The following is a 13,933-nucleotide window of genomic DNA, read 5'->3' as shown; positions in this document are numbered from 1 at the left end:
CGATACGAGGAAATATAACTGTGACTTCCTCTCAGACTCTGCGCTCGGCCCAGCTCTGGATGATGCCCTCTACAGTAGCGTCGTATTCTTTGAGCACGACCTCACCGCTGCTCTCTTCAAGAAATGTGTTTGCTTGCACAAACACCATCGGAGGCGGCTTGTTAGCTAGCACCGTCTCCCTCCACTCGAGATGCTCCCCCTCGACTCTAGAGAGGTCCTCGTAATAAGTCCGGCAGGCCGCCACATCGGCCGTGCAGCGGTACATGTGCAATCGGAGGAGCATCCGGCCAAGTGCAGGCTTTCCGTGCGTTACAATCTTGGACCTGTCGACGTGGACCGTCAGCGAGCTTTTAGGTTTGTCGTGGGTGATGGTGACGACGCCGTCACCATCGAGCAGGAGGCATCTAAGTATTGAAAAGTGGGCCTGGATCGGGGCAGAAAGGTCAGTATGAGTAACATAAGAGACAAAACAGCAAAAGATAGACAGGAACCAAAAAGGAGATAGTTCAGCCGGAATGGAAAGGGTGACAAAAAGACGTGAGACGGGTAGAAAGTCGGGGGATGCTTACTCTGCTGTGTGCCTGGCCCCATTTCTGTACGACGGAATAAATATGTTAGCAAAAGGGGCAGGTTATATCGAGTTGGCAGGCGAAGGGTGAAGAGAACCTACGCCACTGCCAACGTTAAAGTTGGAGAGGCCGCGCAACCCATCGACTCCGAGCTGCTGGTACAAATTATATGTTACTGTCAGAGCTTCAACGTTAGTCCTGATCATTTCAAAGCAGCCAAGTGCGCAGGAAAAATGCCTCACAATCCTCCGCTCGGATATCGGACGTATCCGTGAACCCAAGTAGCCCCAACAGCTCCTTTTCGTCCATGAGATAGGCCCCAACAAGTTCGGCCCTGCACTCGTCTACCGTGGTAGCCAGGTCTGCGAACTGGCCCGTCCAAGTCTGACCAGGCTTGTACCAGCTCGTGATGGGCTTGCCCGAAAGCGGGTTGACGGGCGGGTTCTCGATGTCAAAGTTGAACTGGCCTTCCCCTTTTTGGACCATCATCCTACCAGTCCCATGGCCGAGCAGCTCGTGTAGCACAACCCACCAGTAGTACGCGGGAAACTTGTGCTCCTTGAACCTTTCGGCCTCGGAGACGGGGATGAAAGGGTACTGCTTGCACTGGCTTTCGGCTGCCATGCGATTGGCGATAATGACGTTTTTGAACCCCACCTCTTGTCGGATGTCATTGTACTGTTTTCAGGACGGATACGTACTACATCAGCCACACGTGCGTCTTCAATCTCTAACCTGTATTGTAGACCTACATTTGGCAGGTTGATTCCGGGGAATATAATGCTAGAACAGTAAGCAAGAGCTGAGCACGGTCAGTAAAATGGCACAGGGAAGCTGAGATACGATGAGAAGAAACACACAGTGAATGCTGGAAAAGTCTGGCGGCTCAAACAGACTCTTCTCAAATGGGCCCTTGCCATCGTTATCCTCGGTCGCCCAAGGCAGCCGACGAATGAAACGGGGCGAAAGCTCTACTAGCTTTGCGAGCATCGCCGTCTCTCCGTCGTCGGCGATGGCAACCAGGCTTTCGAACTCGGCACGGACGCCATGTGGATCGCGGTACGGCTCTACAAATCCCATTATGTTCTCGACACGGGGGGCGCAGTCCCGGACCCAGATGCGCTGTGACTCGCGGTAGGCTTCCAGATCGCCGGTGCGGAAACTCTTATATACAAGGCCAGGAACTCCCGCTGGGCGTCGTTTGCCGCGTATTTGGATGCAAGCGACAGCTCGGCGCAGATGAGCTCTAGGTCGGCAGAATGATCACCATGCACTAGCTTTACCACTCCCTTTTGATCCTCGCCAAGAGCAAACGTCCTCTGTGCGGCGGGGTTTCCTTCAATATCGCAGCTTACAGAGGCGACCAAGAGTTCGTAGTCCACGTTGTTGGCCGCCTTTCGCAGCCGCGTATTCTCTAAAAAGACCGAGTTCTGCTCCAGGGCTTTGGAGGCTGCCTTGATCTCTTCCTCGGTGATGGAGGGAGAGTCGGGATAGTAGCTGCTCTGCGTCGATTCGGCAGGATAGCCGAGGCTGAAAGGTGGCCTGGCATAGATGGACTCTGCTATCTGTTTATACAGCTCCGAAAGCCTGGAGGACCTGCTGGCGAGGCTCTTCAAGACCAGACCGTCCACGGCCGGGACAAACTTTTGGTCACCCGACCCCTATGTTTCCGGATGGGTCAGAACACGCCGCCCTAGTTCTGTCAATTGCATCCGAACCTACAAAATAGTTGCCGATGTTGGAAAGAAACGTGGCTGCATAGACAAGGAATCCTTGGAGATTCTCCTCGTTGACGTCGGGCCCAGTCAGAGAGCTCCAATTACCGGCGCAATAGTTGTGGAGCTCAATGATAAAGTCAAATATCGACGCCGACTCTGGGGAGACCTGGCGAAGGATGATCCTCGTTCCATGCCATGCGGCACTGCAAGTATTCGAGAGATTAAATCGAGGTCAGCGGCAATCAATCGAGCCAAGCGCAGTGCTCGAGTGGCCTACCGAGCCATATGGTGCGCATATCGCTTCTCTTGGTCCGTCAGGCGCTGGAACTGCTCTCTAACCCCGAGCTGGAAGACTTGCACGTCCTGGAGGTCCATCATCTTGGGTTCCTAGGTTTGATTTGTCGCTATTCTCTGGTTCCATCGAACCAACCTGCCAAGAGAGGTGAGGGGTGAGTGAGGGATGAGGCAGGGCGCGATATAATCCTAACCCTGAAATCAGAAGACTTGGTGGAACGCAACTTCCATTGGATTTGGTAGAAAATGTGGATCAAATACACTCTTAATACCTTAGGTAGGTACCTACCTACCTAGGTATACAAAGACGAGGGTGAGTGAGTGATAAGGCAGCGCGTAATATAATACTAACACTGAAGTTTAATACCTAATCGGATGGCTCAATTGAAAGTAGATCCGATTTCCAAATAATTTACATCAAGTCTTTTTTTTCATGCAGCCTGCAACCATTATAATTCATGGAGGTCTACAACCTTCCCGTCGACATCACGGGGGCCTTGCTGTACCCACACGTGAAACAGGGCGACTCGAGAATTGATTGTTCCCGCGAAGCCTTCCTGCACGGGCTGATAGCTATCCGGATAACGTGGTTGAGGAGTCGCGCTGGCCATGTTGACGAGCAGAGGTCTTCTGGAACCGGCTTGATTAAAGCGAGTTTCTTTTTTTTTGCCTTGCGGGATGAAAGTGGGGAAAAAGTCCTTTGTTGTTGTTTGTTGCGGACCGAGCCCCTTGGACAGAGGGTACCAAAAGTCCGGATCACCTCGTTACTTTGAATCGCTTGATTCTGTATGGGAAGACCTGCCATCTGTCTCAACAGCCATGGCATGAGATGCCGAAATTGCATTGACTTTGCCTATCTTCCATGGGATATTTTTGACTGAGCGGACATATAATTGTAATTGGGTAATCATTAACTCGTTACTATGGACATATACTGCCACACCTAACCCATGCTATCCATAAATGGTATGGTATCTACTAAAACTTTAAAAAAAAAAAAGTAACATATAACCCACAACAACATCGTCAGACTACGAACTTTTGAACATAAATCACCCTACCAGCAGAAAAGACGAAGCAGAATCATCGTCTCCTCGTCCTCCTGCCGGCCGCACTTGTACCATATTGCTGCTGCGGCTGTTGCAAGTCCTTGAGGGTGAGCTTCTCCCCTCCACCGGCATCCTTGGGTGGCCCTTTCGTGCCATCGGCCACGCCAGCCCTCAACTGTGCCATAAAGTAGTCCGCATGTGGCGCATCGTACACCAGCTGAGTGGCCGGCGGCGGTGCATTCTCCTTGGTTTTGCTGTCGTCTGCGCCCATTACCGAATTCTTGTCCCCAGTGGCAGAGACAGCGTCTGCATTTCCACCACCGCTGCCGTTGGAGCCGATAGAGACGTTGGAGACTGCGCGTCCCATGATCTTACGTTTACGACGGGCCGGCTGTGGTGCCGCTCCCGGTAATGCTGACTGCCCGCCAGATGCGTCCTGTTCGTCTGCCGAACCGGGAGCGCTCGTTTTACCGTCGAGGAGGGACGTCAGCTTGGAGCACAAAGCCAAGCGGTTGGCTTCGTCCTTTAGCTTCTTCTCGCGGGCTCTTTGGGCCGACGCTTCCCTTGCGGCCATGGCGAGAGCATCCTCCTCTGAATCGTCGGCGTCCGAGTCGGCAACCTCGCTTGCTATTCTTGCAAGCTTCCTTTGCGCCGCGGGCTTGTTCTTCGGCTGTTCGTTTGCTTCTCCCGCAGCAGACTTTTCTTCTCCATGAATCTGTTGCTCTGGGGGTGTTTTGTTGAGCGCACTGACCGATTTGGCTGCCAATGGCTCTGATGGTGCTCGACTTCCGTCATTTGTCCCGGTGTCATCCTTCGGTTCTTTTGGATGATTAGACTCTCCTGCAGGTCCCTTCTCGTGATCGCTGATTTTCTCCGCAGACTCAGCAGTTTCCGCCTGGATAGGAATTGCCGATGTCGCATCACTCGCACTTTCGGGTGCTGCTGGAGGCGCGGGGGCCTGCGCTGAAGTAGATTCTGCGGTTGAAGGACGAGATGCAGAAGCTGATTTTGTTCTGCGCAAGGACTCCTTCTCCTTGTCGGATGGTGCGGATCGTGACCTGGTCAAATCAGTGTTTGCAGAGAGCGTTCTCGGTGGCGTAATGCTCTGGTTAAGCTCTTTATACATAAAGTCCCGAAACGGGACCTTGTAGCCAGTTGATATGCAAGTCCAAAGCCAGTCGGCCTGAATAACAGGGACTTTCCATGCCAGCGCCAGATCCAGCTTCTGCTTGCGAACAGCTTCTAATGACGTGCAGAGAAGCATCGAGGTGTTTGCGGTGAATCGCTCGTCGTAGCGCGCACCGAGCTGGCGAATCGTCTTGTCTATTTGGTTCAAGTCCACACCTGTAAACCCCGAGGTAGCTATTCCAAGACTCTCGAAGCCCTGAATTGGGAAGCGCGGAAACGGACGGCCGATGACGTGATGGTTCGGATCAAAGAAATGCTTCTTGTGTAGGCATTTCTCAATGAAGAACTCGGTGACTATTGAGGCTCCAGATGGTAGCCTTGGATGACTTTCTGGCTGTGACTCTTGTGGAACGATGAGTATGCGGTGGGAGTACTGTGCTCCTTTCTCCAAGCTAAGTTCCTCCAAGCTAGAGCAGACGTGCCCACCGAGAGAGGCGAGCGTGTTCACCAAAATCTCGGTTTGCCGCCGCGAGAAGCCGTGAACATAGCAACAGCACGAGTCAAACACTGGTCGCTCCTTGGGGATCTCAAACGGTGCCGGAGCTGGGGTCGTCTTTGCATCGGGTGCAGCAAAGGAAGTTTTGAACGAGCTGTTGTTGCCTTCGGCCAGCGGCGCAACATGCACAGCTGGGGTTTCCTGCTCCGGTAAAGCCGCCTCAGCAGAGATCGGCGACGGTTTCGACTGCGCCGGCTTTCCAAGAATATCGCCCCACAGGCCGTCTCTCTGGTTGCTAAGCTTCAAGCTGGCCGTCCTTCGCAGCTTCGTCTTCCGGTCATCCGGCGCACCCCCCTCCTTGGCCGCAAACGACGCATCGCGGGTCCGTTTGCTCCCGGCCGCGGACCGCCTTGCCGGTGCATTTCTGTTCCAAGCATTGAGACCCCGCTCCTCGGGCGGTAACAGCGGGTCATATAACGACTCGTCGAGGATCATACCGCGTTCGACACTGTCCCGAACCCACTCGATTGAAACAGTACGTATCTGCCAGTCTTTCGCTGCAGCGTATTTTCGGCCCCGCGGCTGGTGTACTACGAGATGCGTGACATGTTTGGTCAGGTCACCCGTGTAGGAGCCCCCGTTGGAAGTGATAGTGTGTGTTATGGACTGTCGTTCGTCGGCTGTGTGAGGACCATGGACAGATTTGTCAGCTCAAGGTCCCGTGTGTGCCCGCCGCCGTGCTGGGCTGCTATGTGTAGAGCCTACCATCGTCAAAGCCCGTCAGGCAGATGAGCAACTTGCCACGGCCGCGTCCGTTGCCGCCATCAGTCTCAAACGTCTTCAGGCGCCATTCCGTCTCGAGCGCCTTGAAGTTGATGGGCTCTGCCATGGTGAAGAGGCTGCAGATGGCATCGATCCAGCCTGCAGCCATGGGCTTGATGTCGGGTCGTTCCTTGGCGACATGGCGGTATTTCGGCGTGTCGTACTCGCCGACAATCAGATGCGTCACGTCCGGGGTGAGATCGTACTTGTGCGTGCCGCCTAATTCGGCAGCCTTCAGGGCAATCTCGGCCTGTAACGGGAGAGTTTCTGGGTGTCAGCCATATTTACAGTGGCTATCAGAGCAACGAGGGCGAGATAGGTGCGCCGTCAAGGATATCAACAAATCCCATACCCTTTGTTCTACCGGGATGCTTGTGCAGCAAACCACCACTCCACGAAAAGGCTGAGCAGAATCGAAGCCTGAGTTCTCCGAGTCCGATGCTCGAGAGGGGGAGGCCATCTGATCTTCAGAGTCGAGATTGGAAAGAGTGCATAAATGCCAGGAAGAGCTTGCCGGCGGCAAGCATGAGCAAAGAGTGCGAAGCAAATTTTCCCGGGTTATGAAGCACCAAAAGACCTATTAGGTATCTCACGATGTAGGTAGACAAGAGAAGCGAAGGCAAGTTACCAAGTAACGTAGCGTGGGGTCGAACGTCTCGATCCAGAGGTTGCTAGCGATAAGCATCTACTCTACGAAAATGGTCGAAATCAAACAATTATTCCGGGGCGCGTTAGAACGCGTACTGGTTTAAGTGGGTCAGAATTCCACTACAACGGTCCCTCCCGACGCGTGAGTTTAGCGTTGGCGGGGGACTACTGTATTCGACCCTTGCCCGCTGACGTCATTTATATGCCCTTACCCTCAGGGAGGTCATATCGACGAGAGCGAACAACGCATGCATGTGCAAGGATGGTGTTTTTGTGTTGTTGTTGACTAGGTACACACATCTGTTGGTATCGTATAAAGACACTCGTGTTTGAAGTTCCTGACCAATCCTTCGACCGAGATCCCTTGTCTCTGTCCCTCGATCCCAACCGAAACACTTTGTCTTAGCTCAATACCAAGACTGTATAGTATACAAGGTGTCCCTGGAGACACCAAGGACTTTTTTTTTCTAGAATTCTAGAGTGCTCGCGCTCAAACGTAGCCATATGTCAAGCCTCGTTTGTCAAGTATACCCCTGCGCTCATTCCAGTCAAAATCTCGGAGGTACACTGTCCAATGATTTAGATAAGAGGCTGAGAGTAACTCGTCACCATTGTTCGAAAGTGGTGGCTTGGGCGCAAACAGAGTTGTTAAAAGTGAATCTGACCGATTTGACGTCCGATTTTGCAGCTTGTAAAAAGTATTCTGCAGTGGGTAGTGTTTGTTGTCGAACAGTAGTGTAATGTCAAGTTATCGCCGCTTAGACAACATACTTTGCATCAACTGTTTGGCACTGACTCTCTTTTTGATTGGCGGGCCGGTTGCTGATGGCTCCTTGCCCGTTTCTTCCTGCAACACTCTTTTCTTGGATACTGGGGGAATCTCATCTCTTGGCTTTTGAGACGATTTCGACTCTTGGGCCATGGGATTAGGCGCGTCCTTGGGCGATATGCTTGTATCTGCGTTTAGTAAAACTGGAGACGACGTACGTCCGGTGCTGTTCACCACTACTCTTCCCTTTACTGCGCCTTCTGGAACTAGATACCACATCGGTGGTCAGCAGTTATATCTTGAGTTCAGGTCTCTACAGACCGTCATGATTTATCATGGGCTGGAAAGAAATTACCTGTGGCCGCTGCAGGAAGTTTTGGACTAGATACCGAAGTCACTGGGGGTGAATTTCGAGATCCATGTAGAGGTTTTTCGGGGCTTGGCGCTGAAGGATCTGCCTGGTTTTTGCTCATTTGCGGCATTGTGGTGGATGTACTAGCAGGACTATTGCTAGAACTCTGTTCTGTTTCGGCCGCTGAAAACTTGCGGTGTGGCATAGTGGAAGGTTGGGGACAGACTGGGGTTGTGCTTGTAGAATTTGAATCGACGATGTCCGCCTTTATCTGGTTTGAAGATGGCGGATTGGCACTGCTCAAACCCCTGATACGAATGTTGGAAGTTTTGATCGTCATTTGTCCGGCAGGTGATGCGCTTTTACCATCCATTCCAGCGCCATCAGCAGCCTCGGGCCTGTCATCAAAGGTCTGTTGCATGATGGAAGGTCGTGACTGGGCTGGGCTTGTAAATGTCGGGTTTGGATCAATACTATCCGGCTTTGTCTGGTTTAATAATGACGGTTTGGAACCGCTCAAACCTCTGATCTGGATATTTGAAGTTTTGTTTGTGGTTTGCTTCACAGGCACTGTGTTTCCACTATCTATTCCAGCACCACCGGCAGACCGGGGTCTGTCGTCAAATGTGACGTTTCTAACCGTCGGGGTTTCAGTTTTGCTGATAACTGGTGTTGGCGGTCGGGGGCTAAAGATGTCAGTCGCCTCGACGGTACTAGGCTGAGCACGCCGCTCTCCAGCCGTCGAGTTATTGTTTTCACTGGTAGCACTCAGCTTTCGAGCCTGGTCTGGCACGTTTTCTTCGTCAAGTTCTTTGCTCTGGGTGCGCAAGCGCCCGGTGAAACCTATTTTTGTGAACTTTCCCTTGATCGTTCCATAACTGGGCTTCGAATTTATGGAAGGACTATCGGTCCTGAATAGGTCCCCCTGTGCTCTTGTGTGAGGCTTCCTCGGCGGCTCGTCATCAACAGCAGTTTTCGCTCGGGGGCGCCCTTGTGTACTGAAATCTTCACGGGCATTCGGTGGACTTTTCAGGTCCTTGCCCCGACCTCCATTATAGTCTGGTTTATAACTGTCGTAGGTGAAGCCGTCTCTCGGCTCGGCTTCGTTGCGGTGGTATGGCTGGCTGTGATGACGCGAATAGGGTATTTCATACGAGCCATGTCCGTTCTCCCTTTGCTTCACGCCCCGACCCGCGATATTTCCGTCCGGAACAAGAGATGATCGCCTTGAATCAGCATTGGCAATAGACAGCACCCAGTTCAAAGTGATGTCGGGGTTTGTTTCTAGTTCATCCGTGGCATTTCGGATCCACCCTCGGTGTTCCTCGGCATCCTTGATGCCCATGATGAAGAATGCTATATATTGCTTTTCGCTAAGACTGCAACTTATGCCTAGAAGTTGCTTGCGTAGGTTGTTGAACCTCACCACGTAGGCCTCGAAGCTATCAAAGGAAGCAAGGCCCATGGTGGCGATGCTTTGCAGGAGAGAGCTAAGCTTGTCGAAGGAGAAGCGAGGCTCTGCAGGCCTAACGGGTTTTGGTGACGTGTACAAAACTCCATGATTTTCATTTTCGTCTTCGGGGCGCTTTCCTGCCCATTCAAGGATGGCTGACCAGATCTCCCAAGGCGTCTCTTCCCTGAAAAATGACCCACCGAGAAGCGCATTTCTGACCCGTGCTATGACACTGAATTTGAGCGCAACGGTGACCCGCCGCAGTTCATCTGCAGTCGGACGCCTCTGGAATCTGGCATCCCGCTTCCGGTCTGAAGCGGCGGGTGGCACGAGGGGCACGTGAGATAAGCCACGCTCGCGCAGCCGCTCGTAGAGAAGTTTCTTCCAAGATTCGAACTCGCTCGGCTTGCTCAAGCGCTCGCAGCGGGGGAGCGAGTCGAACTCTTGGCTATTGTCTCCAAAGCCAGTTTTCAGCGACGGGCTCGCCATATCCTTTCCGCCTCGAACAATAAGCCAGCGGCTTGGGGGTGGGAGATGCACTTTATTTTTCTTTCTCTTGTTATTTGACCTCACTGCCCGGTTTTGCTAGGCCGAAAACGCGAAATGAGAAATCGGCCCAGTGGCATGGTGGATGTTTAAATGGTCGTTTGAGCAGCTTGAGACGCACTTGATCTCGCCCTTGGATTAAAAAGCCCACAAACAAGAAGAGAAGAAGTAAAGTCCCCGTGGAAAAATAACAACAAACCCCGTTTGTACAGCGTGGTTAGTTCAGATGCAAAAAGTTTGGCTAGGCGCGCAGGGATCACCGGGGGGCATCGCATCACCGTTGCAGGGTAACGCTCTGGCAGCTTACTTGTATGGTGGTAGGGGTAAAAATCCCTCCCATGCATGGCACAGTTGCTTAATGGTGTGGGCCTTATAGGTATTTCCGGCTTGGTAATATTTTTTGCGAAAAAATAAATTCAGGTACTTGAAGCTCCCCGCGAACAGTTAAGTTGGTGAAGGCCCACGCATAGACGTACGGTGACAGGGGAGTGATTTTTTTCGCACGATACCATAATAGACTTACTATAGTAGGGGTAGGGATAAAAATCCATCCCCCGGTACAGTGTTCGCTGGTGTGGGACTTGTGGGCTTTGCCGACTTTGGTAATAGTTTTGAACAAAAAAATAATTTAGATACTTGGTTGGTGATTTCCGCGAACAGTCAAGTTAATAAAGGCCCACGCTCACACATACGGTGACAGGGAGTGGTTTTTTTGCCTGCATCCGTAGTAGAGGGCGGGGGTGATCACGTTTGTGGTGGATGCCCATCCAATGGGGTCAGCCCTATAGGCTGGTACCTCTGAATCCGGTAAAAGCCCGGTTACGCATTTAACGGCGAAGAACAAAGCTGTCGCCCAGTAATTGATATGATTTGTACAGAATGTGATGATTTCGAACATTGTGGAACGCTTGGATGCTATCTAGGTCTTGAATCCTGATGGTGATCCTATGTCAGTGTTTGTATCCTTCTGGGTAGTACAGTAGTAGGTGTGCAATTTTATTGCTACCTCCAAGGTGGGGGAGTGACCCTGTTGGGTTGCAATATTTTTGCACAGGTGCTATACCTAGTGCTTGGATGCGAAAGAACACTGTTGGCGAGTCATCAGTGTCATCAAGACTTCCTTCCGGAAGAAAAAGAGGATAGGATGTGCAGCACGGAAGGGGGTTTTTCGGTTCAAATTGCGATAAGATTTATTTGACGCATTCCTGTTTTGATCTTTGCTCATCCCTTCCGTTCACAGGTTCCATGTTCCTTGCTTCCTTCATCCAATACTTTCAACGACTTCCCCCCTGAACTAGCCTGAACTAGCTAGCGGGCAGTGAGGCTTGGCAGGTACCACGTAGCTGAATGGTGGATGGAGTTCAACAGACCCTGAACCCCGGAGGCTCCGCCGAACACCACTCTTCATGAATAAGGCATTATGAGCCCTTTTGGATAGCTTAGAGTTTTAATCTTAAATCTCGGCTCCGATGCCTATCAGCAAAAAGACTTAGCATTGTGGCGACACCAAGTATTTTCTCGAGTTCATCGGTTGACGATCGCACCTGCGCCGCCTCATACGAAGTATTTCTCCCGCCCAGACCGCAAGACTCCGTCCAGCTCATTGCGTGTCTGCGTCCATCAGGTAGCCCACACAAGTTAGCAGCAGGTCCTGGCCAGGGACGCGGGAACAAAGCGCCAAACATATCGTGCAAGGACAACATCACGAGTCTTCCCAACAATTCTGACTTCCTATTTGTAGCGACAACCGTCGAGGTTCAGCGACGATGATGATAATATCCTTCCTGTGCGATTCGTAGGGAGAGAGCCACACCCATATCGCCCACTCTGATGATCTCAGAGACGCTATACACACCCTGACTGGGTACGGTCTTTTCCGGCTCAACAAATGTTACCCTGAACATGAGGAGCCTCTCGCACCCATGATGGCGGCGCCCTTGGCATATGACATGAACAGACATACTGGCGATCTGATGTTTGGACTGCGCAAGGTCGAAGTATTATCGAATGTGAGTTCCTGATTTGAGTTGGATGAACGAATCTCGACGCATCATTTCGATCTTTCAGCATGAAACCCTGAATATGATTTTTAATATTGCGTTGTATACGCGCAGCTCTCGGTGAGTTGGTAAACAATACATTTACTACTGTCACATCACATACCTTATTCAACCTGCATATCGAAGGCATTCCTTTCACTGTCTAGTTTCTGCCTGACCATCACTTTTACCGACTTAATTTTTCTCCCGAATATGGACACACGGTCCGATGGATCGCGTCGGTAGGAAACTAATGCTTGGCTCTCGGCAAGTAGTGGTGAGGGAGGTATACAAGTGGATACGGGTCTAAATTTGGCCTCGCGGACACAACAGCGAAAACACAAGAGAAGATATGAGACTGCAAGTCCTAATAAACGAGTTTGGTTCGCTGTGGGCTTTTGGGGACTTTTCTCCATCCAACGATCTACGACACTGCCTACCGTATATTGCCGACGCTGTTCTTCAGTCCCCACGCGTCAGGGATGAATGGAGCCTGGCAGAAACAAGGGGGGGGGGGGGGGCTTTGCCTGTTCGCTATCCATGCCGAGACCGCAGGCGACGGAATATCAATGCAACACAGGGGTTTGCTCCGCATCGTTGCGACCCCATCAACACAGATAGGATGGATGAGGAAACATCCCAACTGGAGCAGGCAATAATCGACGAGATAGGAACAAGCGTTCATCATTTGTATATAAATCATCATTGCCCCGGCCGACTTGGGAAGACCGACTATGCCTTTTTCCCAGTCAGGCCATTCCGACCTCTCTTCGTCATTCTTTTTTTCTGCCGGCTGACTTTCTTAATTGAAGGCTTCCTTTCTTCTTTCTTTGGTACTTTATACATTCGCGTCACACGCAGTTACACTCCTTTGTTTTGCTACACCACCAACACCACCGTCACTATGCAGATCAAGTCGTTGTTGTTTGGCCTTGTGGCCGCCGAGGCCGCCATGGCCTCCCTCCCCCTCCGTGTCGTCACATGGAACATCCGCTACGCGGCAAGCAGCCTCGAGCAGGGCGAGAAGCCGTGGTTCGACATCTTTTGCTGGGCCACCAAGTCCCGCTGCCGCCAGTACAAGTTCTACGACAAGCTCAACCAGATTGTGAGCTCGACCCCCAACGGCGCCCCCATGGTCATCGGCATGCAGGAGGTCCTCGACAACCAGCTCAACGACATCCAAAACTCCCTGGGCGACGGCTGGGCCCACATCGGCGTCGGCCGCGACGACGGCAAGAAGGCCGGCGAGTACAGCCCCATCTTCTACCAGACGAGCCAGCTCAGGGTGCTCGCGTCCGAGACAAAGTGGCTGTCGCCCACGCCGGACTCGGTCTCGTTCGGCTGGGGCGCCGGAAGCAGGCGCATCGTGACCACGGCCGTGTTTGAGCACATCGCCACGGGCGAAAAGTTCATCCACGCAAACACCCACCTCGACAACGTGAGCGCGCAGGCCCGGAGCGAGGGCATCAAGGTCGTCCTTACCCGCATCCAGGCCGCCCGTGTTGCCTTTGGGCCCCTGCCCGTCTCGCTGACCGGCGACTTCAACTCGGCCCCTTACGCTGACGCCTTCAAGACCCTGGCCGACACGGGCTTCATGAAGGGCGAGCTGTACGACCTCGCCACCCCCGCCCAGCACGCCGGTCCCTACACCACCACGTACACCACTTTCCGTGAGGGTGCTGGCGAGAGCAGGATCGACTTCATCTGGCTGGGTGCTGCCCAAAACTACCCTTACTCGGTCGTCAAGTACGAGATTTGGGACCACACCGTGGATGGCATGCGTGTGAGCGACCACAGGCCTGTGGTTGGTGACGTGATTCTTCGATGAGATGTCTCTCTTTTTGAGAAGGGCAGTACGGCAGTGATGTAGAATAACGTAATTAATAGCTTCTTATAATATATAATGGGCTAAACTTCAACTAAACCTCTGATTATGCTGCATTCGTTCTATGTTCTATAGCCGCGCTATGCTGTAAATTAAGCCTTGCCGGGGGAAAAAAAAAGGGAAAAAAAGGGGGAAAAAAGAAGAAGGCTTCATCATGTGGTGCAT

General features: G+C 52.2%; 4 protein-coding genes across 4 annotated transcripts; 1 reads left to right on the top strand and 3 right to left on the bottom strand.

Annotated features, from left to right (window-relative positions):
- Positions 1–31: 31 nt before the first annotated feature.
- Positions 32–2,665, bottom strand: MGG_05041 (dipeptidyl peptidase III; the record flags this gene model as incomplete). Its single annotated transcript, XM_003712501.1, has 9 exons — positions 32–424; positions 570–593; positions 671–744; positions 812–1,247; positions 1,322–1,371; positions 1,430–1,733; positions 1,853–2,230; positions 2,292–2,490; positions 2,565–2,665. 9 exons carry the CDS (start codon positions 2,663–2,665, stop codon positions 32–34), a joined length of 1,959 nt encoding a protein of 652 aa, XP_003712549.1.
- Positions 2,666–3,495: 830 nt separating this feature from the next.
- MGG_05040 (uncharacterized protein) lies at positions 3,496–6,951 on the bottom strand (the record flags this gene model as incomplete). Its single annotated transcript, XM_003712500.1, has 5 exons — positions 3,496–5,934; positions 6,020–6,326; positions 6,429–6,536; positions 6,705–6,761; positions 6,937–6,951. 5 exons carry the CDS (start codon positions 6,949–6,951, stop codon positions 3,665–3,667), a joined length of 2,757 nt encoding a protein of 918 aa, XP_003712548.1. The 3' UTR covers positions 3,496–3,664.
- A 22-nt stretch (positions 6,952–6,973) lies between these two features.
- MGG_05039 (uncharacterized protein) lies at positions 6,974–10,028 on the bottom strand. Its single transcript, XM_003712499.1, has 2 exons — positions 7,849–10,028; positions 6,974–7,759 (listed from the first exon to the last, which is right to left on the bottom strand). Exons 1-2 carry the CDS (start codon positions 9,785–9,787, stop codon positions 7,473–7,475), a joined length of 2,226 nt encoding a protein of 741 aa, XP_003712547.1. The 5' UTR covers positions 9,788–10,028; the 3' UTR covers positions 6,974–7,472.
- Positions 10,029–11,268: 1,240 nt separating this feature from the next.
- Positions 11,269–13,762, top strand: MGG_05038 (uncharacterized protein). Its single transcript, XM_003712498.1, has 2 exons — positions 11,269–11,964; positions 12,159–13,762. Exon 2 carries the CDS (start codon positions 12,236–12,238, stop codon positions 13,709–13,711), a length of 1,476 nt encoding a protein of 491 aa, XP_003712546.1. The 5' UTR covers positions 11,269–11,964; positions 12,159–12,235; the 3' UTR covers positions 13,712–13,762.
- Positions 13,763–13,933: the final 171 nt, after the last annotated feature.

Source organism: Pyricularia oryzae, chromosome 3 (genome assembly GCF_000002495.2).
Source record: "Pyricularia oryzae 70-15 chromosome 3, whole genome shotgun sequence".
In the NCBI taxonomy this organism is placed as follows: domain Eukaryota; kingdom Fungi; phylum Ascomycota; class Sordariomycetes; order Magnaporthales; family Pyriculariaceae; genus Pyricularia; species Pyricularia oryzae.
The sequence above is the reverse complement of the archived record's forward strand: the minus strand, read 5'-3'. Positions and strand labels throughout refer to the sequence as shown.